Source organism: Carassius auratus, unplaced genomic scaffold (assembly GCF_003368295.1).
Source record: "Carassius auratus strain Wakin unplaced genomic scaffold, ASM336829v1 scaf_tig00216159, whole genome shotgun sequence".
Taxonomy (NCBI): Eukaryota; Metazoa; Chordata; class Actinopteri; order Cypriniformes; family Cyprinidae; genus Carassius; species Carassius auratus.
Genome location: NW_020528433.1, coordinates 47,830 through 71,255, shown reverse-complemented (window position 1 = coordinate 71,255; position 23,426 = coordinate 47,830). Strand labels below are relative to the sequence as shown.

Sequence of the window (23,426 nt, the reverse complement as noted above, 5' to 3'; positions counted from 1 at the left end):
TGCTAGTACACTATTACATTATTGCATTTTATTTTAAATTATTGTAATTTATTTAAAAAAATAAATACATTTGAGTAAATATATAAGTAAAATTGGCAGCAAATTCCTTCCATACCCTGTTTGTATTTCATAAAAAAAAGAAAAAAGAAAAAATACACTCATGATTTTTCATCATCTTGTGCGATAAGCAGCATGTTTAAGGTGCTGTTGTTGTTGTGGGTCTGGTTGTGTCCATCAGACGGGTCCGAATGGTCCGTGTGTTCAGACACCTGATCTCAGTGTTTCCAGAGCAGAACAACAACACACACTCCTCTGTGTCTGGATCAACAGTCAGTGTTTAGTCTTGATCAGAGGAGGAGCGAGGACGGCCGGTTTAACTAGTCGACTGACAGGGTCTGATTCTCCAGCCTGCAGCTTCACTTACACCAGACACTGATGAAGGACACATGAACACGGGTCTGCTGCTTCTAGATGTCACGGATATAAATCCCAGACTAGACACTCAAATATTGATTATGCATTACAATAATAGATGTGCTGTTTGTAGTTCTAGTTTAAACCTGTAGTTAAAGAGTTTAACGCTGATTTTGTTATCCAGGGTAGTAAATACTCCAGAGAAGTGCTCTGATTCCCTCTGTGTACACTGTAAGTGAGAGCCCAGAGGATCATGGGATATTTGTTTACCGAATGATTCTGAACTGGTTTTTCCTTCACTTTTCACCCAATATTAAGAGAAGACAAAAGAAGGACACTGCACAAAGAAATAAAAAATATCCTTTTTAATCATGTTTTCATACTCAATTCTCTATGAAGAAAGTTTAAAATAAATAACAATAATCTTAAAATCATCTTTGTTATATTTAATCATTGTGAAATATCTCCATGTTCCCAAATAGTTAATTATATCAAGTAAAAAGTATAAATTTATTTTTTCATTAAAATAAAAGATTATAATTTACAATATACTACTACTAATAATAATAATATTACAAAATTCAATATAAAATATTAAGTGTGTACAGTGTAAAGTGTGTATATTATATATAAATGTATTATTATTGTTGTTGTTGTTGTCATGTGACCTGGCAGCATGTTTCTAGTGCTTGTTCTTCAGGTTTGAACACACAGGTGTTTTATCAGTGAAGTTGAGATGAAAGAGCACAGCGCTCTGAATCTGATGCTCCTCTCTCTCGTGTGCTTTAATCGTTCGCTGGTGTCTTGTGAAGACGTTCACAGAGCGAGGGCAGATAGCAGCGGGCGCTTCGGGATGTTTAGTCTGTTCTCCCACGCACCAGACGCCTCCACACAGCCTGTGAGCTTCTGATGGATGGAGCATCATGGGTAATACTGGCTTCAATGCCTCTGAAATGTTCCCAGGAGTTCAGTGAACTTCATTCACCGTAGAGGAACGTCCCAGGAACAGAGCTGTGTGGGCCGCGGGTGATAAACCTGCACGAAGATCCCACACCCCTAAAAATAACTGGAGGCTCTCTCACCGCCTGCAGCGTCCTCTTCTGCTGTCTCGTCTGAATCTGTTCTCCTGCTGGGTTAGGGCTCTGGGATGCAGAAGTTGGACAACATTTGTTAAAATATCAATATGGCTATACTAATAACAAACTTTTTAAAAACAATAATAACCTTTATGTATAGGATTTATTTTATTATTTGTAAAATATAATTTTAGAAAAATACATTTTTGTATTACAGTAGTAATAATAATAATAATAATAATAATAATAAACGTATTTGTATAGATTCCATTTTTTGTAAAATATTATTTTAGAAAAAATACATTTGTGAATAATAATAATAATAATAATAATAATAATAATAATAAAATAAATAAAGTAAAAGAAAAAAACTTAAGACAAAAATATAATATATAAAAAACATTTAATATAAGAACAATTTTATTTGACATTAGAATATTAATATTTTTGGCTTTAATTTGAGAGAAATGTCTGGGATATTTTGTTCTTTGTATGTAATTGGGCTTGACAATTTGTCAAATTTTGTGACTATATATCAGTGTGGCTATAATAATAATAATACATATAAATAGCAATAGTAATTAAATATTATTCAAATATTACGTATTAAAAATGACTAAAACCAATAAAAAGAAATGCATAAAAAAAACTGTATTTAAGATAAAATATGATTAAAATTTACAGCTGTATAATTACTATACTAATATTAATGTCTGTCATTTTTATGGAACGGTGCTTGTTTCATAGTGTTTTTTTCTGTATTGTCTAGTCTGTGTCTGCTGAAGTTTAGTTCAGTATCAGTTGAATCTGATCAGTTTTGTCGTGGTTGCTGGTTCAGTTCCTGCAGGAGAATGAGGGATCTCAGCTGACGACACGACCCTGTGTGTTTCTGCTCTGGATTATCCACAGAGAGTTATTATGTTACACATGTGAAATGTGTCTGACATCAGTTTAACAGCACAGATCGAGCCACATTCCTGTCTGTCTGTGCGTTTAAGCATGTGTTGGGACTCATTTGTCAGATTGGAGTTTGTTTGCATGTGAGCAGAGAGGAAGTCAGAAACATGCAGCGGTTTGATAGAGAATGGTGTGCGTCTCAAATCTGAGCTGGTTTGGTGTCACCACATCAACAGCCTGAGAACGGCTGACTGCAGTGTTTTCACTGTGTTCTGACGAGTTTATCTTCCTGTGGATGTAAATGTGCCGAGCGCTCAACCTGATGCCTTCATAACAACCACAGCCACAAACACTGTTCATTCATCTGGGACAGTTTAAGTGCAGGTTCATTTAATTATAACCTTTTTAAATGTACAGCTTCAGAGTTGTTCCTTTAATTCATAACCCTGCATTTCTACACGCACTATGCTGCACATGCCTGTATTTAACCACGAGACCAGGCGATGTAGCACTGACAGCAGCAGAAGTCGTCTCTCCAACATGTTTAAAGTTTGTGTCCTGAGTATCAGAATAATCTCATGCTGCTCATGCAGTGTGTGTCTCCTGCCTCCACGGATGCCTGAAGACTGTAATCAGAAGTGATATGAGTCTTGGAAACGATCCATTACCCCGTGTGTGTGTGTGTGTGTGTGTGATCAGATCTGCTGCTGGTCCGGTTCACTCCTGCAGTCATCCTTCAGCAAACACCGGTTCAGGACACAGTTAATGAGGGTGTTGTGTAGAAACACTGGAGACTGTAGAGTTAGACCGCAGCAGTCTGTTTCCCTTCACTATGGGATTTCATTTAGATATCATACTGGATTCTTATCTCTTCTAGGTTTTTGTTGATACTATTTTATATTATATACATTTTAACTCAAATTATTTTAGATTTTTCTTTTCAAAATGTATTTAGTGTTGTTTTATATTTTATGTATTGTTCTAGATTTTCTTTTTATTCTAGATTTAGGTTGTTTATGTTTCTATATTTTATTCATATTTTAGAATTCATTTTTTATTTAATTTATTTGATTTTTATATTAGATTTTAAAAATATATTTATTTTAATTTAATGTTTTATTTTTATATTAGATTTTATTTGAATAAAATTTGTTTAAGTTTAAAAAAAAAAAAAAATTGATTTTAAACAACCTGTCAGTTATAGTTTTTTTTTTTATTGCTCTGCTGGTATTGTTTGTGTGTGATATGAACTGAACTGTAAAGCACTTTCTCTCAGGTATGCAAATGTTTCTGCTCTTTTGATGTCCATTCAAATCCTGTTCAGGTTGAGTAGCAGCGATGGCAAACCTCGTCCCTCGTCTCTCGTGGTGTTGTGAGCTCTGGAGCGCTGCGGTTTGATTCCTCTGTCAGCACTAACAGGAAGCAGTTTTCTGAGAGACTCGCTCTGATCTGCATTCCAGGATTATTTCTCGTATTACTGTTTAACTGCTTGCTCGCGAGCTAGTGTTACTACTCTGAAACCACCGGAGTCTTTGTAGAAACAATCACTAATAACTCTTGATAAGAGATCAGTTCAGTTTCATCATGGTTCAGTGTGTCTGTATGAATGATTCAGATGATGACAGATGTTCCTCTGCCCTCACAGCACTAAATATTAAAGTTTGTCTAGTTAGTTGAATGAACATCTGTCTTGTGAGACTAGAATGATTGTGTGTTTGAGACAGTGTAGATCTGCTCAAACCCTAGTGAGCTGTCTTAATGTCTGCTGCCTACATGGGCATCTCACTCCTTAGGGACCTTTACACTTTTATTTTTTATTTTTGAAGAAATAGTTCAGGGTTTTTCTTTTTTCTGGAATTTTCTGCAAGAAAAATGTATTTATTGAATTGCAAATTATTTGAAGTCTTTTTATATTAGCCTTTCTGTGCAAACTCTTTGTTTAGAGTGGTGTTTTTTTGCTAGAAATGTCTGATAGAAAATTACTTAAATTATTTATTGAATTATGTGTGGGTCATTTTTTTTAATATACATAATGTAAATATGTGACCATGGAGCACAAAAGGGTAAATTTTTCCAAAATTGAGATTTATACGTTATCTGAAAGCTGAATAAATAATCTTTCCATTAATGTCTGGTTTGTTAGGAGGACAGTCATCTTTAAAGTTGTCAAAATGAAGTTCTTAGCAATGCATATTACTAATGAAGAATTAAGTTTTGATATATTTACAGTAGGTAATTTACAAAATACCTGTATGGAACATGATCTTAACTTAATATCTTAATGATTTTTGCATATTAGGAAAATGAAGAATGAACCATACAGTGTATTGTTGGCTATTGCTACAAATATACCTGTGCTACTTATGACTGCTTCTGCGCTCCAGTGTAACATGTTTATATAGTAAAAATAGTATTTTACGATTTAATCCTTTTATCATATCCCTCACACACACACACACATATATATAAATAAATCCTATTTTCCCTCTTGAGTGTGTGTGTGTGTGTGTGTGTGTTTGGCTGTTGAGGGTCTCAGGTTCAGGCCTGCAGGAGAGCGTCTCTGTGCTCATCTGATGTCTCCTGCTCTCTCTCTCTCTCTGTTACATGAAGCTCAAGAGAAGACCACGCATCACTGACAGCTGTCACTCAGACACATCATCAGTGTCCATGACGACAGACCACACTGATCGTGTGTGTGTGTGTGTGTGTGTGTGTGTGTCACACATTTCACACTCATGGAGCATCTAGACCTAACTGCTGAAATAGCTTTTATTATTAATATTACATTCTCCTATTTTGTTTAACTTTTAGTAATTTTTTGTTGTTTTTTATTTTTTACAATTGTAATTAATAATTTTAGTTCAGTTTCATTTCAGTTAGTAATTTTATAACTTCAGCTTGAACTCCTCTCTGCTGCCGAGGCGAAATGATTTGTTTAATAACAGCAACACTCTTTGTGATTGATATAACTCAGTGTTTCCAACTAATTTGTGACTAATTTGAATTAATTGAGTTATCAGAGTGACTCAGTTCACTGATTGATTTTATTGCAACGCATTTGTGAGCAATGTAATATTAGTATTGTTGATATACATATATACATTATACACATTTTATAAGTGCAATTTTTATTAATATTTTGATTAAGCTTTTAGTTTTTGAAGTTTACATTTTAGTATCGTATTTGAGATTCTGTCATTTTTTATTTTTTAGAAATATTTCTAAATAGTTTTATTTTTCTTTCAGTTTTAATGTTTTATTTCAATTAATTTTCAGCGTATTTCATTTGGTGGCAAAGGCAACTTTTCTCATGTTTATAGTTTGTAATTAAGTTCAATAGGTTTCTCATCTACAGTTTGTAAATATTTTGACTTTCAATTCAACTCCAGTCCAATATTAAGAGGATTCATTCTGAAGAACCGGTTTAATCGAGTGATTTGTTCAAACCCTCGACAGAGTCTCATACTGAATGTTTGTTTTTGCCTCTATCCTTTCGTTCTTATATTGAAGGGATACATCTGAACGAAGTGACTCAAATACATCTGACGTCTCGAAACAATGCAGAAGCAGAAACTGAGATTGACTTTTGTCTGCCGCACGATGACATTTTGAGGAACGCATCACTTCCTCTTCTCTGCTTCTGTCTGTTCTGAGCGCAGTAAAGAGAGCGTCGAGCTCAGTTCTGGGAGTTTTGGCTGCGTCTCGCTCCAGCTGAGGAAAACAGTCCGTCCCGAGCGCTGAACTCTACAGGAAGTTCATCTCTCTCTCTCTCTCTCTCTCGCGAAGTCTTTTCCACTTGTTTTGAAGCTCTCAGTCTTTCCACGTGTGTCTGAAGTATTTGAGTCCTCTGAGCCACGTGTGGTGTGTGTGTGTGTGTGTTCAACACTCAGACCAGCAGCACTTTTAGAAAAATACGGGAAAAGAGAAAAAGAGCCCAGTTACTGTCTCAAGAAAACAAGTCTGCAGATTTGCTATATGGTATTTTCTGCTCAACTAGGCTGCATTTATTTAATCAAAAATGCAGTTAAATTTTGAAATATTTTTATCATTTAAAACAGCAGTTTTCTGTGTGAATCTCTGTTAAAGTGTAATTTATTTCGGTGATGTGCAGCTGTATTTTCAGTGTCACATATTTTTGTCCAAACCGTGATGCATTCGATTTTTTCAGGATTCCCAGATGAATAGAAAGTGCAGCATTTATTAGAAATCTTTGTGAGATTAGAAATGTCTTCACTGACGTCCCTGATGATGGATGTACAGTGCATCAGAGCGTCTCGTATTGAATGGCAGATGGTAAATGTTCTTGTTTTTTTCTGGATCTGTAGGCGTCGTCTTTCTTTCAGATGTCAGTGTTCTTAATGAGTCTTTCACAGTTTTTCCCTCCTTTTTTGCATGCGGTCGTCATGGTGACGGCTTTTCCATTCTGTTTGGTCTGAAGTGTTTTGAGCGTTCTGTCATTTTTGGCATTTCTGGGAGAATAATTGATGGCATTTACTGTGTGGAGCGCAGTCTGAGCTTCAGGGAACACATGATCACAGCACGACTGTGCTTCACCCTTCAGCCCTGTTTTCATCAGACGCGTCACACACCTGTCCATGTCTCCTCCGTCTAATCTGAGGCGGTCACTTGTGCTGAAAGCTGGAGGACTGAACACAATCTCTGATAACTATGACAGTCATGGGGGTTTTATTATTATTTACCTCCGTTATCTGTTTATTCTGCTCTCTTTACAAGCTACTCACAATAAATATGGGCTGTTGAGTTTGATTATTTACATTTACAATTATATTTCCCTGTCTGTCACTTTTCAGGTTGTGAATTTATTTATTTAGCTACTATTTCTTATTTATTTGGTTATGTTTTATATTTATTATATTTATTTACATTTTAATTAATATTTTTAATTTACCGGAACTTAGTTGCATTAAAACCCCAAAATATATATGACTAAATGAGTAATTTAAAAAATGTATTAGTTCCTTAGAATTCAGTAACAGCTTGTGATTTACACCTTTTTTTTTTTTTTTTTTTTTTTTTACTAATTCATAAAAATAAAAAAAAATCTGCCTAATAAAATGTGTTAGAGCTAGACATAATTTGAAGATTTCATACAAAGAATTCAAAATTAATTATTGAAGAATTAATAATAATTAATAAAATGTGACTTTTCCAGGGCTTAAAAAAAATCCAAAGTGTAGATGTTCACTAAAAAAAATAAACAAATAAAATTCAAAAAAATAATTCCCTTTCATATCCAGGTTTTCCAAGTCACTGTGACACCTGGACTTTATATAAAATGATGTGTGAACCAAAAAATAAAGAAAGATTCTTTTAGTTTAAGTGTGATTTGTCTTCATTTTAAGTCATTTTAAGGCCTGGTGTTTGAGAAATGCTGCTCTAGACTTCTAGAGTGCTGTTTCATCAGTCTGAGAGGAGTGTGTGTGTGTGTGTGTGTGTGTGTGTGTGTGTGTGTGTGTCAGGAACAGTTAGGCTAATCAGTGTGTGTTACTCTACACTGCTGACACCTGATCACCTTCATCTCTCTCTCTCTCTCTCTCTCTCTCTCTCTCTCTCTCTCTCTCTCTCTCTCTCTCTCTCTCTCTCTCTCTCTCTCTCTCTCTCTCTCTCTCCAGGCTGCGAACGGTTACGTCCTGCTGTTTGACATCATCGGAGGCTCAGATGAGAAGAACCTGTACGAGCCTGTCTATCCCAAGTGAGTGACCCTTGACCTTTCCTCCACACACCCAGCATCACTTCCTCTTCCTGTTCCTCAGTCCCGCTGTCATTGTTCTTCCTCCTGTTGCTGTTCCTCTTGACAAACACTGATGTGGTGTTTGGTGCTCAGCAGGTTTGGGTTTGGCTTTAGGCACGAATGTTATGTTCAGAATTCCACAAGACTGCCGTGAACTGAATCATGATGCGTTGCGATGTTTGAAGGACAGAATCAGACTCTGGAAGTGTTTTTTCCTTTTCCAGAACAATGAGCTTGTGATGTTTCTCGAGTAGAACATGCTTCGGTCGACTTTCCTGCGAAGACATGTCCATAAACACACACACACACACACACACCTGTAGCCCACGGCAGTTTAGTGAGACACACACTGACCTCAATTAGACTCTTTGAAACACACACACACACACTGCTGTTCCTCAGATCTTAGTGTTCAGGTCGGTGTTTGTCATGTCAGGACGTGTCTAACACACACTCTGTGTGTTTCTGTGCTTCGTGGTTTCCTGTAATCATCTGTCAATAATAATGAGCTGGGAATAATTATGAGTGTGTTTATAATGGTGATGCATTATGAGCTCTCAGACTAAACGGATTATGTTATTCTTCTCACTCTCTCTCCCTGTGTGTGTTTGTGTGTGTAGGGGCGCTCGTGTTAAGGTGACTCCGGGTTATAAAGAGGAACAGTGCGCTCCAGCTCTGACCCTAGAGATGAAGAAACCCATCGACCTGGAGGCACCAATCAGCTGGTAGTTTGACCATTTGTACGAAGTGTCACATGATCGATCTATCAATCTGGGGGGAAATACAAGTCTGTATTTGTGTAATATATTATAAAACATCTGTATGTAAAGGTGTGTGTCCAGTGTTATTTTAATGTCATTGATGTGCTGTTTAAGTTCTTAATTAGCGTATTTTCCGGACTATAAGTCACACTTTTTTTTCATAGTTTGGCTGGTCCTGTGACTTATAGTCAGGTGCGACTTATTTATCAAAATTAATTTGACACAAACCAAGAGAAATGAACCAAGAGTTCACATTACCGTCTCCAGCCGCCAGAGGGTGCTCTATGCTGTTCACTGTTTCTGTAGAGTGCCCTCTCGCGGCTGGAGACGGTAGTGTTTTCTCTTGGTTCTTGCTTCTAAATAAATGCGACTTATGTTTTTTTTCCCTCATCATGACGTATTTTTGGACTGATGCGACTCAGGTGCGACTTATAGTCCGAAAAATATGGTGTTTATTTTTTATATTTTGATTTTAAATCCATTTAAATTTTAGTTTAATTGTGTGTGTGTGTGTGTGTGTGTGTGTGTGTGTGTGACAGTCTGCAGACGCTGCAGGACGATCTGTTAGTGGCGACGGCTGACGGTTATCTGCACACGCTGCACTGGGACAGTGTGAGGAACGGCCGGAGAGCAGTGAACCTGTGCACCATCCCCTTCTCCCTCGACCTGCAGTCCTCCAGAGGTCAGACACACTTCTCAATCTCCCTCCAGAGACACGCCTGCTCCGTGTGTGTGTGTGTGAGACGTGTCTGTGTGTTTGCTCCAGGAGGGCCGTGTTTGGATCTGGACGGTGTTTATATCAGGGATATGGAGTACTGCGCTACTCTGGATGGATATGCAGTGGTGTTTGATGACGGGCGACTCGGTTTCATCACGCCAACCTCAAACAGACTCGCCACAGACGTAAGAGAGAGTTTATGAAACCAGTATTAATCAGAAAGCTGTATAAACATGTCAACGATTCAGTAAGATGCTGGAGTCGATCTGACTGTAGAAGAAGAGCTCACGCTCATGTCTGTAACAGCGCCTCTTGTGGCGGCTCTGAGAATACGACACACGGCTAGTTTGTGTAATGCTTGTGTTGATGTGCTAATATTGTGTGTGTGTGTGTGTGTGTGTGTGTGTGCAGCAGCTGCAGGGCGTTTGGGCCGCAGACGTCTCTGATGGCACGTGTGTCGCCGTCAACAACAAATACAGACTCATGGCCTTCGGATGCGCAAGGTGTGTGTTTTGTGTGTGTGTGTGTTTTATTTAGGAAATCTGGAAATATCAACATGTTAACGAGAGTGTTCACCCAAAAATTTAAATTAGCCCTAGGAAAAGCATCCTAGGTGTATATGTCTTTATTATTTCAGATGAATATAATCTGTTATATTAAAATGTTCCTTGCTCTTCCAAGCGTTATAATGAGAGAAAGCGGGTGTTTTTGTTCAACAGTCCAAAAGTAGTCAAATAAAGTGTGAACATCCATAATAAAACATGCCTCACACACCTCCTGGGGGTCAACAAGACCTCCTTACACACACGACAGTCAACAGAAGTGAGAAAAGTATTTATAACATATTAAATATGAATATTTTCCTTGTGCATGGATTCGCTGCAGGAGGCCTTTATTCTCCCCAGGAAGTGTGTGAGACATGTTTTATTATTAAGGATTTTCACACTTTGTTTGACTACTTTTGGACAGTTGAACAAAAACACCCGCCTACTCTCATTATAACACTTGGAAGAGCAAGGAACATTTAATATAACTCTGATTGGATTTCTCTGAAAGAATAAAGTTATACACCTAGGATGCTTTGAGAGTTAATAAAACAGGCTAGTTTTCATTTTTGGGTGAACTAACCCTTTAAAGTTATGAAAAGTTTAAAGAAAACACAAAAAAGTAATGAAAATGCACTAGCATTTAAATTTGGATCATTTAGATTATTATGTTTTTTTGAAGGAAGTCTCTTCTGCTCTTCAAAGCTGTGTGTGTTTGATCAAAAGGAAAAGGAAAAATTTGAAATACTAAAACATCAGTTTTCTGTGTGAATCTGTGTTAAAGTGTAATGTATTTCTGTGATGCTCCGCTGTATTTTCAGCATCATTCCTCCAGTCTTCAGTGTCACATGATCTTCAGAAATCAGAATAATATACTGATTTAAGGCTCAAGAAACATTTCTGAGTATTATTATATTGAAACCAGTATTTTAGAGGAATAATATTTTCGTAGAAACCGTGGTACATTTAAATTTTTCAGGCTTCACAGATATAGAATAGAATAGAAAGTTAACCATTTATTTGAAATAGAATCTTTTGTGAAATTGTGACATTAGAAATATCTCTTTATTCATTTAATGCATCCTTGATGAAAATCAATTTCTTTACCCCCAAAAATTAACCCCCTTTTTGTACAGTAGTGTATCTATAGTAGTATTTTTGTGTAGTTATTCTCAAACTTTTGATCCAGTCTGAGGTGTGATTATTGTGTGTGTGTGTGTGTCGCAGCGGGGCAGTGTTGGTGTACATGATTGACAGCTCTACAGGATCCATGCAGCTCTCTCATAAGCTGGAGTTAACCCCGAAACACTACCCAGGTGAGAGACACACTCGTCACTCGTGATGTTTACACTTTAAACAGTAGCCAGACCACAGGAAGTGACATCAGTCCACCCACAATCCACAGAAGCCACGCAGCCTTTATCACACGCTGTATGATTCTTTTATTTGCTGTTAGTATGTTGAACCTCAGTCCCACAATGCTCTCTGATTGAGTGTCTGGTTCTGGTCCTCTGACGCCCCCTGATGGCTGCTGTGGGAACAGGAGTCAAATCAGTGCCTAGACTCTTGTTGTTCAGCTTTTGACCTGATGAACTGATCTAAAGCAGTGTGTCAGAGCAGCCATTAGAGTCCAGGAGATCAGATGTCTTCTGTCTCTCTGTCATCTATCAGACACTTTGAATGCTCATTAGATATGATGCATACAACTGAAACTCTTTTACTGCCATGGTTTAGGATTTTCACTTTAGGATTTAGGATTTAGGATTTTCACTCCAGATTATTTTAAGATTATTTTAACTCTTTTAGAGCATCTGTTGATTTGGTTTTAGATTTTGTTTAAAAAGTGTAGTTTTTTTGTTTGTTTTTTTTTGTCTTCTTCGTTTCATATTTTACTAGCTATTAAAAAAAAGGATGCTAACTGGCATGGCATTAAATTAAATAAACAATAATTTACAATACCTAAACAATTTAGTAACAGTTGTTTTATACTTTAATAAATAATACTTTAATAGCACTACACTTAAAGTATTTATCAATATTTTGGATTAGCATATTTTCTGTAATAGTTATATGCTTCGACAATTTTTTTTTACATGCATTTTTTAAATCGTTTTTGTTTATTTTTATTCAGTTCTATTTTTATTTTATTTTTTAGTTAAGATTTAGATTTATTTCCAATTTAATTTACACAAAGCAACATTTTAACTTCATTTATTTTTTAGTTTTAATTTTGCTTTTAACTCTTTTATCCACAACAAAACAGAAAAAAAGTATATAAAAATTTAGTATAACTTTTTTTTATAAGTGTGTTTGTCTGTATAATATTGTAGCAGGTTTTATTTATTTATTTTTTTTTTTTTTTGGAATGTATTTTTTAGTTCAATTAGCATTTGCACAGTCATTTGTATATTTTGTCTGTGTTCGTTGCTAATAAAGAAAAACAACCCAAACTTGCCGAACATTTCCCATGATTCAGTGTGTGTGTGTGCTGTGGTCAGATATGTGGAATAAGACGGGGTCTGTGAAGATGCTGCGCTGGTCTCCAGACTGCAGTGTGGTGATGGTGACGTGGGACTGTGGAGGTCTGTCTCTGTGGAGTGTGTTTGGAGCTCATCTCATCTGCACACTCGGAGAGGACTTCTCGTGAGTCACACAAACACACACACTCACGCCACTGCAAACCTTTGACAAACTCTTTAACAAGGAGCTTCCCTCCAGCAACTAATGATGAGCTCTGAATGTTAACGTTTCTCTTTATTTCCTGTGTGTTTTCCTGATGCAGCTGTCACTCAGACGGCACGAAGAAAGAGCCTCTGAAGATCAGCTCTATGGTGAGTGTGTGTAATGTTACTGTAATTATATATGTGTGTGTGTGTACATGTGCAATCAGACACCCTGCTTTCTAAGATCATCGACCATCAAAAAAATCAATACTGGTCAAACACTAAATCATTTCGGCCAGGAATGCAAAGATACTGGGTTCAGTTTCCAGGCAGTGCAAGGACTGATCACAGATAAACACTGAGTGCAGTGTAGGTCTGATTTGATAAGCTCATCTGTGAATGTGAATGTGTTTTAGAGCTGGGGAGTGGAGGGATATCATCTGTGGGTGATCGCCAGCACAGACACGGCTCCGGATCCTGACGAGAAACTCCAGCAGACCGGCATCCTGCAGTTTCAGTTCATTAAGAGCGCGCTGACCGTCAACCCGTGCACCGTGAGAGAACACACACATGCAGCGTGATCAGATGTGTGTCAGGTATCAGTGAGTGAGACGGTTCTGTGTGTGTGTGTGATCAGAGTAATCAGGAGCAGGTGCTGCTCCACGGAGAGGATCGTCTGTATCTGACCTGTGGAGACCCGACCCAGGCTCACAGTGTGTCTGACAAGAGCTCGTCTCGGGACAGTGGCAGTCCTGTGCCCCGGCCGTCAGCGTCCGCCCCTCTCTCTCAGGGTCTCAGCACTTTACTGGGCCACAAGCACTGGCAGGTGGTTCAGGTACAGGATCTCACACACATTCACTGTCGAGAACACCGCGTGCATCTAGGAGTCTGACACCTGTTGTTCCTCTCTCCACAGATTCACAGCACATATCTAGAGACAAACTGGCCCATCAGGGTAAGAACCGACTCCTAAAGGAACAGTTCAGCCAAAAATGAACATTTGCTGAAAATTAGGATGAGTTTGTTTCTTCTTCAGATTTGGAGAAATGTAGCACTGCATCAGTGTCTCATCAACGGTTGCTCTGCAGTGAATGGGTGCCGTCAGAATGAGAGTCTGATAAAAACATCACAATAATCCACAGCACTCCAGTCCATCAGTGAACATCTGGAGAAGACAAAAGATGAAACACATCCATCACTATTTAACTAAAATACAAGTGCATAATAACACTTCCTCCAGTGAAAAAGTGTTCTGGTCTGAATCAGGAGAGAAATCTGCACAGATCAAAACGGCTCACAACAAATATTGTGGCTGGATTTTAATGTGAGAGACAATAGTAGATGAAGGAAGCTTTATTATGTATTATGGACTCATATTTGAGTTAAAAACATGGAGTTTGTGATGTTTTTATCAACTGTTAGGACTCCCATTCTGATGGCACCCATTCACTCCCATACAGCATATAGATGAGTTTTTAGCAAATTGTCATTGTTGCGTGAAGAATTTCTTTAGGTTGATGCATGTTAGTAAAGCTTTCTTGTCTTACAGTTTAGTTTCTGATAACCATTTCCTAATCCTCTCTGACTCAAACAGACTGATGCTGCTGTTCCTTTAAGACTTGTGTATGTAAATTACCTCGTTTCTGATTGGTTAAGGGCTGTATAATAGTGTAGTTCAATGTGTCAGCAGCAGTGCTGGAGATGTTGATGCATAATGGATATGTAATGATATGTAAATATGGGCGGACATATGTTAATGAGCATTTCAATAAATGTTCCATTTATGTTGCACTCATGAAATGTGTGTGTGTGTGTGTGTGTAGTTCGCTGCTATAGACTGGTCTGGTCAGTGTGTGGCTATAGCTGGCCGCCGTGGATTTGCACATTACTCTTTATACACCAGGAAATGGAAACTGTTTGGTAACGTCACACAGGTAAACACACCTACACCACCGTCTTCTCCTGTGAAAGGAAGTGGAAGCTTTCTAACATCACGTGTGTGTTTCAGGAGCAGAATATGACGGTGACAGGGGGTCTCACGTGGTGGGAGGACTTTGTTGTTCTTGCCTGTTATAACTTCATTGACCGGCAGGAAGAGGCAAGAGAGCGACTGAATAACGTTCCTCTGATTCATCAGTGTCGACCGAACCGGTCATTGATCAGCTGACTCTTGTTGTTCTTGGTTTGTAGCTGAGGTTATACGTGCGCACATCTAACCTGGATAACGTGTTTGCCAGCGTCACTAAGCTTCAGAGCGACACGCTGCTGCTGAACGTGTTTCGTGACGTGGTGATCCTGTTCAGAGCCGACTGCTCCATCTGCCTCTACAGCATCGAGAGACGACACGACAGGTGACACACATCACTCATCATACAGAGCTACAGTCAGTAAATAGATCCTCAGCGATTATACACACTGGTTTATTTGTAATAATCCATAAAAACACAATTATTATTGAACCGTATCGCAACATTCACTTTCATAAAGTTAGTGCTACATTTACATGATTAAATTAATAAATTAATTTTCATTTACAAATTATATACTTTTCTGATTGTTAGTGTTTTTGCTTTTTACACACATGCAACAATATTTACACACATAATTCAGGATTTCCAAATTTGTCTTGTAGTATATGCATGCTTATTTATTTTTTGTTTTTAGTTTTTAATAATAAACATTTCCAAATGTGTCTCTATGCATGTTATTTGTTTAATTGTTTTCATTTTTAATATTTTATTTAATTGTTTTTATATACAAATTTGCTTTATCTAATGACTATGTATATGTAGGTGTATTTATTTTTTTTTCAGTTTGATTTATTTATTTTTATAGAAATGAATGGCATGTCATAATGTTATATTCAGTGTTTGGCAGATTCCTTCCACTGCAAGTAGTTCCAACAAAAACAACTGAAAACTCTTAAATATGCCAAGAGCTCTAACAGTTTTGGGCACCTCTGTGTACGACTCAGACTCTTGTAAGCTGAATGGGTGTTTGTTGTATTTGTCTTTAACATTTCTTGACCGTTCTCTGTCTTCAGTCCGAGTCCGTCGGTCAGTGTGGATCTGCTGCAGGAGGTGTCCATGTCCCGCTATATTCCTCACCCCGCTCTGGTGGTGTCTGTGACCCTCACATCAGTCCGGACGGAGACCGGCATCACGCTCAAAGCCCCGCAGCAGGTACACACACACAGACAGAGTACATAAACACACACACACACACACACACACACGAGTATATATTCTCATGAGTTGTCTGTGTGTCAGGCCTGTTCGGCGGAGAGTATCCTGTTGAATTTGGCCGGTCAGCTGATCATGCTGCAGAGAGACCGATCCGGCCCACAGGTTCGAGAGAAGGACACGCCGGCCAATCAGACCAAGCTGGTGAGTTTGATGCCCCGCCCCTTCCCGATCCCAGAGAGTGAGACAGTTGTTACAGAAGTACACATCCTGTTCGTTTTAAAAGATAAACCATTTAAGACCGAGCTGCAAGGTTGTTAATCATCCAGCAACCCGCATTATTTCAGCTTCTTTTAAAATGATCACATTTATCACATCAAATAATACAGGAATACATGTTCTTAAGTAACCACTCAAGCGCCACACATCATCTGTGTCATCACCGTTGCACTCCATGATGTCCTCTGTGTCCGGCAGCTTCCCTTCTGTCCTCCGGTGGTTCTGGCTCAGTGCGTGGAGAACGTCTGGACCACGTGCCGCAGCAACCGCAAAAAACGCCACCTGATGGAGGCTCTGTGGCTGTCGTGCGGCGAGGCGGGGATGAAGGTGTGGCTTCCTCTGTTCCCCAGAGACCACCGCAAGCCGCACTCGTTCCTGTCGCGCCGGATCATGCTGCCCTTCCTCATCAACATCTACCCGCTCACCGTGCTGTTCGAGGACGCGCTGATCCTGGGCGCCTCCAACGAGACGGTGCTGTTCGACGGGACCGGCTCGTCCTCGCTCGAGGCGCTCTTCCCCTTCTGCACGGTGGAGCGGACGTCCCAGATCTACCTCCATCACATCCTGAGACAGCTGCTGGTGCGTAACCTGGGCGAGCAGGCGCTGATGCTGGCGCAGTCCTGTGCCTCGCTGCCGTACTTCCCTCACGTCCTGGAGCTGATGGTGCACGTGGTGCTGGAGGAGGAGGCCACGTCCCGAGAGCCCATCCCTGACCCGCTGCTGCCCACCGTCGCCAAGTTCGTGACCGAGTTCCCGCTCTTCCTGCAGACCATCGTTCACTGCGCACGCAAGACCGAGTACGCGCTGTGGAACTACCTGTTCGCCGCCGTGGGGAACCCCAAAGACCTGTTCGAGGAGTGTCTGATGGCACAGGATCTGGACACGGCCGCGTCCTACCTGATCATCCTGCAGGTCAGGAGGAGACCACATACACAACACACACCTCACTTACAATCACCCTCAACTGTAGCTGCTCACCGTTTATACGTGACCTGCAGCACAAAAGCAGGGTATATTTGTAGCATTAGACAAATACATTATCCATTTCCTTTTATGCCAAAATCATTAAAATACCCTTATGACATATATATTCCTAGAAATTTGTATTATTTCTTTAAAGGATGAATTATTTCAAATTAATATAAATTATTGTGAAACGTTAAAACTTAAATGACATGTTTTCTGACTCATAAAAACAATGAATATTAACTAATTCTGCTAATTTTAAATTAAGTGCAGTTAAAAGTATTTTTTATGTTACTTATGAATCTTAAATGTAGAGATTTTGGCTCCTGGTTTGGAAAATACTGAAAACATAAAGAACACAATTTTTCAACATTTATAGTTTTTACATTTGAGCCATGCATTGAATAAAAGGTGACCTTTAAATCTGCTTTAGATCCAATTCTTAACTCAAGCAATGTAACTTTTTTATTTATTTAATTTAATGATATAATTATTTAATTAATCATTTAATTACCTATGTTTAATCAATTTTCTATTTTTGGAGAATGTGAAGTAGCTTCGTTATCTGTAATGTAGCATGTTTTACCAGTTAAATATACTATTACATATTAAGACTAGAGTCAACACATAAAACAGATATTTTGTTTCATTAATTTATTTTAAAAGTTTTAATGATTTTGCATTTCCAATTTTATTTAATTTTTCTTGGGTGAATTGTAAGTAATTGAAAGTAATTGAACAATCATGTGTTTCTAAACCCTGGGTTTACTAAGCCGCTTTCTTCATAATGATGGAAGAACATCTTTTTCTATGCATGTATGTTTTCTCTCAGAATATGGAGGTCCCTGCGGTCAGCCGTCAGCACGCCACTCTGCTCTTCAACACGGCTCTGGAGCAGGGCAAATGGGATCTGTGTCGTCACATGATCCGCTTCCTGAAGGCCATTGGTTCAGGGGAGAACGAGACTCCGCCCAGCACACCCACCACTCAGGTGAGATGAAGATGATGAGATGAGATGTGTGTGTGTTGAAGCTCCTGTGCTGATGTGTGTGTGTGTGCGCTACAGGAGCAGAGCTCCACGGGCGGCTTCGAGTTCTTCAGGAACCGCAGCATCAGTCTGTCTCAGTCGGCCGACAGCATCGCTGGAGGAAAGTTCAACCTGCAGAAGACCCTGAGCGTGCCGTCTGGACCGTCCTCCAAAGGGTAACACAACATGCCTGATTCAGATGTGTGTCTCAGATAATGAAGCACTCGCTCGCTCCGATTCATCTGAGTCAATCAGTCTGTTTGAACAGTTCTTCAAAGATTCTTCAATTCGTGTCTGTCTTTCTTTCTTTAATCAGAATAGGTATTTAGATGCTGCTGGTCGAGGCTGTTTTAGCTCTGATATAGAAGTGAGAGGACCTACTTTATATTACTAATAGGACTGTATGATTCATCGCAAATAAACTGGAATCAAAGCGAAGGAATAAATAAACCTTTTTCTCAAACTTGTAATTCGAAGCACTTCTAAACCAGCTGCTGTCAACGAAAGAGAAGCTTTTTCAAAATAAAAAATTAAGATAAATTAACCAATATTAGTATTGTCGTTTGCAGCTGTGCTGTAAATTTAAATAAAATAAAATGTATTATTATTATTATTATTATATTTTCCTGAAATACTCCTCCTGTATTTTCCAATACAATTATTTTTAATAATATAACATTTATAATATATTCTAGTGTTTTTATTATTATTATTATTTTATAAATAGTAATAAAATGTTTTTGTGTTAATTTTAAGTAATAATAACAATTATTATTATTATTTTTTATCATCATCCTCATTTTTATTATTACTATTATTTTTGCTAATTTTTAGCTTTTTTCCCATTCCAATCATAATTAGATTTTCTCTAAATCACGCAGCCCTAAATAACTTGTACTTTGAAGTATCTTGACCAACACTGACTGACTGATGATGATGATGATGGTGTGTGTGTGTGTGTGTGTGTGTGTTCAGCTGGTGTAAGGACACTGACTCAGCGGAGAATCTCTACATTGATATGATGCTGTGGCGTCACGCGCGGCACCTGCTGGAGCAGGTCAGACTGCGGGATCTGGGCTGTTTCTCCGCCCAGCTGGGCTTCGAGCTGATTGGCTGGCTGTGTCGAGAGCGCACGCGGGTCGCACGGATCGACAACTTCGTTACCGCCCTCAAATGCCTGCACAAGGACTTCCTGTGGCCATTTCCTGTAATCCCAGCATGCTCCATTAACTCACCGCTGAAGAATGGACGCTGCCGCCCAGGTGTGTGAATGTGTTTTCCACCTGTAAAATAAAAAAAATATATATTTATTTACACACATTTGTATAATTTATATTTTTTCTCTCTCTATATTAAATATCTAAATACAAATAAAAAGTAAAAAAAAAAAATAATAATATATATATATATATATATATATATATATATATATATATATATATATATATATATATATATATATATATATATATATATATATATTATTTTTATTTTTTTCATATTTGAAATTCATATTTCATATCATTTTTAATGAAGGAAAATAAAAATAAAATTATTCATATTTAGATATTTGTTAGATATTTATTATTTACATTTTTTAATTAATATCAAATTCAATATTTTTATATTTTTTAAAATATTTTTTTAATTTTTATATAAAACTTGTTTTGATGTGTGTGTCTGTGTGTATAAATTATTAAATTATTGTTAATTTTATTGTTTATTTTTAATTTTATCTAAATGTTATATATAAATAAATAAATAAAAAAATAGAAAGTTTACAATTGTTTTATTTTAAAATGTAATTTTGGTCTGTATTTCTTTAAACTAGGGTTTAACTGACCTGTATTTTTTTCCCAGGCTGTGTTTGTAACTATATGTAAATGAGCTGTTATGGCTGACCAATCACGTTATTTTCTCTCGCTCTCTCTCTCCTCTCTCTCTCTCTCTCTGTCTCATTAGTGTTGAGTCCTCGTTTGCTGAAGTCTCAGTCTGCAGACAGTTTGCTGAACAGTGACATGGACACCACAGCCAATCACAGCTGGCTGGATAGTTTGGGGGCGGTCTCAAAGGAACTGGACTCCGCCTCCTCTCACGGAGGGCCACAGACGCAGGAGGCGTTTCTCTCTCCTCTCATCAACAAAGGTTTGTGTTAAACCAGTCTGTGTTTTTCTCTCTTTCTCTTTCTGTCTCTGTCTCATGTTGCTTCTGTTCATCAGGAGAGGAGTGCAGCATCGGTTCAGCCACAGACCTCACTGAGACCAGCTCCATGGTGGATGGTGATTGGATGATGGTCGACGAGAATGTCTCCACCCTCAGTCTCAGCCAATCAGAGCTGGAGCACATCTCTATGGAGCTGGCCAATAAAGGTCCTCACAAGAGTCAGGTGCAGCTGCGGTGAGTCTGATGAATGATCGATGAGTCGTGTGTGTGTGTGTGTGTGTGTGTGTGTGTGTGTGCAGCGTCTGATGACGAGGTGCTGACGAGACTGTGATTGACAGGTATCTGCTGCACGTCTTCATGGAGGCCGGCTGTCTGGAGTGGTGTGTGGTCATCGGGCTGATCTTACGGGACGCCGCTGTCATTAAGCAGGTCGTGGGCTTTTTGGACAGTCCAGAAGTCCCAGCAGAAACGGTCCAGAGCATCCGAGCCGGCCTGAAAGCTGTCGACCTCTGGGCCTCGTCTGATTGGTCAGTATCACTGGCATTATTCATCTATTCGTTTAATGTGTTAAGTGCTAACCATATACTTTTAATGAGAAAATAAAGATAATTTAAATATCAAAAATGCCTTTTTTATGTATGCACTACTGTGTCTGTAATAGTTTTTAATGGTTTTAATCAAGTCTTTTCTGCTCACCAAGGCTGCATTTATTTGATCAAAAATCTTTAAAATTGTGAAATATTATTCTAATGTTAAACAACTGTTTTCTGAGTGAATCTGTGTTAAAGTGTAATGTATTTCTGTGATGCTCCGCTGTATTTTCAGCATCATTCCTCCAGTCTTCAGTGTCACATGATCTTCAGAAATCAGAATAATAATATGATTTACTGCTCAAGAAACATTTCTGATTATTATCAGTGTTGAACACAGTTGTGCTGCTCAATATTTCTGTGGAAACAGTGATACCACTTTACTTTTCAGGATTCACAGATGAATAGAAAGTTCAAAGAACAGTGCTTATTTTATAAATAGAACAATTTTGGAACATTATCAATATTTTAACTGTCACTTTTGATCAATTTAATGCATCCTTGATGAATAAAAGTATGAATTTCTCTCTCTCTCTCTCTCTCTCTCTCTCTCTCTCTCTCTCTCTGTGTGTGTGTTTCTGTGTTTGTGGTCAGTCTGGGCTACAAGCCGTTCCTGAATCTGATTGGTCCTCAGCTGCTGAAGCTCCTGGAGGTTCCTGTGGAGCAGGTCCAGGCCGAATCCTTCCAGCTGACCGGAACGTCCAAACTGAGCGATCCTCCTCTGCTGCTGCCCCGAGCCGAGGAACTGACCGCTGCTCACCCGCTGCCCTCGGACGGCCCCACAGGAGCCAGCGCCCGACCCCTGGACGACACACCGCCGCAGCCGGAGGAACAGGAGCCGCTGGAGGAGGGGTCGTACGACTGCACACTCTCCTGACGCGCCTGTGTGTGTGTGTGTGTGTGTGTGTGTGTTCTCAGCGTCCTGTGGCCAGCAGCATCATGTTTCTCCTCTCTTCACCTCCACACTGCACAACATCTGCTTCTTCATTAGTATTTGTGTCTTTGGTTGTTTTTAGCTCTTCCAGTACAAACATCTGATCATTCTGACATCACAATACATTCACAAATACAGTTTCTGATCAAAGTCATCAAAATTAATCGAGTTCCTGCTTAAAACAAGTACAAGTATCAGTTAGATTTTTTTTTTTGCAAAACATTTTTTATGTTCTTTATAATATTTAAGAATTAAGTTTCCATTTAAATTGTTTATTTGTATTTTATTTTTTATTTTTTTTACACACTGCCAGATATTTGTTCGTTTTAAGCATAAACTCTTAATTTTGATCATTTTTCAGACTTGTGATGTAGTCATACACATGCATTATTTGACAAATTTATTATGCAAGATGCTAAAAATTCATTATTGATAGTGATCTTTTTTGTTATTAATCTTGAACATGCCTTTTTTAATCGCTATTTCTATTTTCATGTCTCTCTCTCTTTCTCTCTCTCTCTCTCTAACATATATATATATATATATATATATATTATATACTTACAGAGAAAAATTCATTTTTCCGTTTCCTATCATGAACTTGCTTCATTTTGATAATTCTATTGATAAAAATCTAAATGTGGTATCTTAAATCAAGGCATAAAAGCAGTTTACAGTTTTTTTTTATTATATTTATTTTTTTATAGTCAACATTATTGTACATCAAAGTATGCAGTTATTCATCACTATATCTGTTCTTTTTATTTTGTACTTTTATTTTTTCACTACATTTTCTATATAAATAAAAAAATTAGCTTAAACCTGCTTAATTTCTGTAAGAAAACAATAATATCCGATCAAAATTAGCAAAATCATTTTTAATTTAGTTTCTCTGGTAAATCGATCTCAATTTAAGAATATTTAGATATTTGTACTGGAAAGAATAAAACAAAATTCTAAAGATAAATACTAAGAAAGTGTTTTTTGCAGTGTGTGTGAGAATCATGAGTTCTGTGGGAATCAGTGATTATCGATCAGCGTGTTTTTATGGCTTTGAGTTTGTGTTTGAATGTTAATGATGATTTTTACTGGATGCAGCTTCTTTGCGGTCATCTCCGGTCTGATCCTGACAGGTTTTATTGGTTTTTAAGCTGCGAGTCGTGTTCATTGACCAAACATCATAGCTTTTCTTACACACAAACACATGCATTATTTATTCCCCAATCGTATCTTACAGCCATGATATTAATCTCAAAAAAGCAGTTTTCCACCACTAGATCTCGGCGTACTGTTATTTTTGTGATGATTTTGTATTGTTTCTGAATTGCATTATTGCAGGTTTGTGTATTTATTTGAGCAGCAGGACAGAGAAGTATTAATGTGTTCAGTGTTCGTCTCGTTAGCGCTGCCTTCACACCGGACCAAACCATCTACACGCATCAATGCCTTTGTGTTATTC

At 38.1% G+C, this 23,426-nt stretch overlaps 1 protein-coding gene across 1 annotated transcript in view; it reads left to right on the top strand.

The window, feature by feature from the left end:
- Nucleotides 1–22,499, top strand: part of LOC113097227 (RAB6A-GEF complex partner protein 1-like) — a 29,106-nt gene extending 6,607 nt beyond the window's left edge. Inside the window, exons 3-26 of the mRNA XM_026262434.1 lie at nt 8,021–8,100; nt 8,760–8,864; nt 9,440–9,582; nt 9,667–9,803; nt 10,030–10,121; nt 11,391–11,479; nt 12,662–12,806; nt 12,946–12,994; nt 13,243–13,380; nt 13,464–13,661; nt 13,743–13,781; nt 14,650–14,760; nt 14,835–14,924; nt 15,017–15,177; nt 15,870–16,008; nt 16,096–16,212; nt 16,486–17,199; nt 18,086–18,244; nt 18,320–18,456; nt 19,256–19,542; nt 20,243–20,425; nt 20,500–20,677; nt 20,782–20,970; nt 21,628–22,499. Of these exons, the coding sequence (XP_026118219.1) occupies nt 8,021–8,100; nt 8,760–8,864; nt 9,440–9,582; nt 9,667–9,803; nt 10,030–10,121; nt 11,391–11,479; nt 12,662–12,806; nt 12,946–12,994; nt 13,243–13,380; nt 13,464–13,661; nt 13,743–13,781; nt 14,650–14,760; nt 14,835–14,924; nt 15,017–15,177; nt 15,870–16,008; nt 16,096–16,212; nt 16,486–17,199; nt 18,086–18,244; nt 18,320–18,456; nt 19,256–19,542; nt 20,243–20,425; nt 20,500–20,677; nt 20,782–20,970; nt 21,628–21,910 (3,963 nt within the window). The 3' untranslated portion in view covers nt 21,911–22,499. The remainder of the gene's footprint in view (nt 1–8,020; nt 8,101–8,759; nt 8,865–9,439; nt 9,583–9,666; nt 9,804–10,029; nt 10,122–11,390; nt 11,480–12,661; nt 12,807–12,945; nt 12,995–13,242; nt 13,381–13,463; nt 13,662–13,742; nt 13,782–14,649; nt 14,761–14,834; nt 14,925–15,016; nt 15,178–15,869; nt 16,009–16,095; nt 16,213–16,485; nt 17,200–18,085; nt 18,245–18,319; nt 18,457–19,255; nt 19,543–20,242; nt 20,426–20,499; nt 20,678–20,781; nt 20,971–21,627) is intronic.
- The last annotated feature ends 927 nt before the right edge of the window (nt 22,500–23,426 follow it).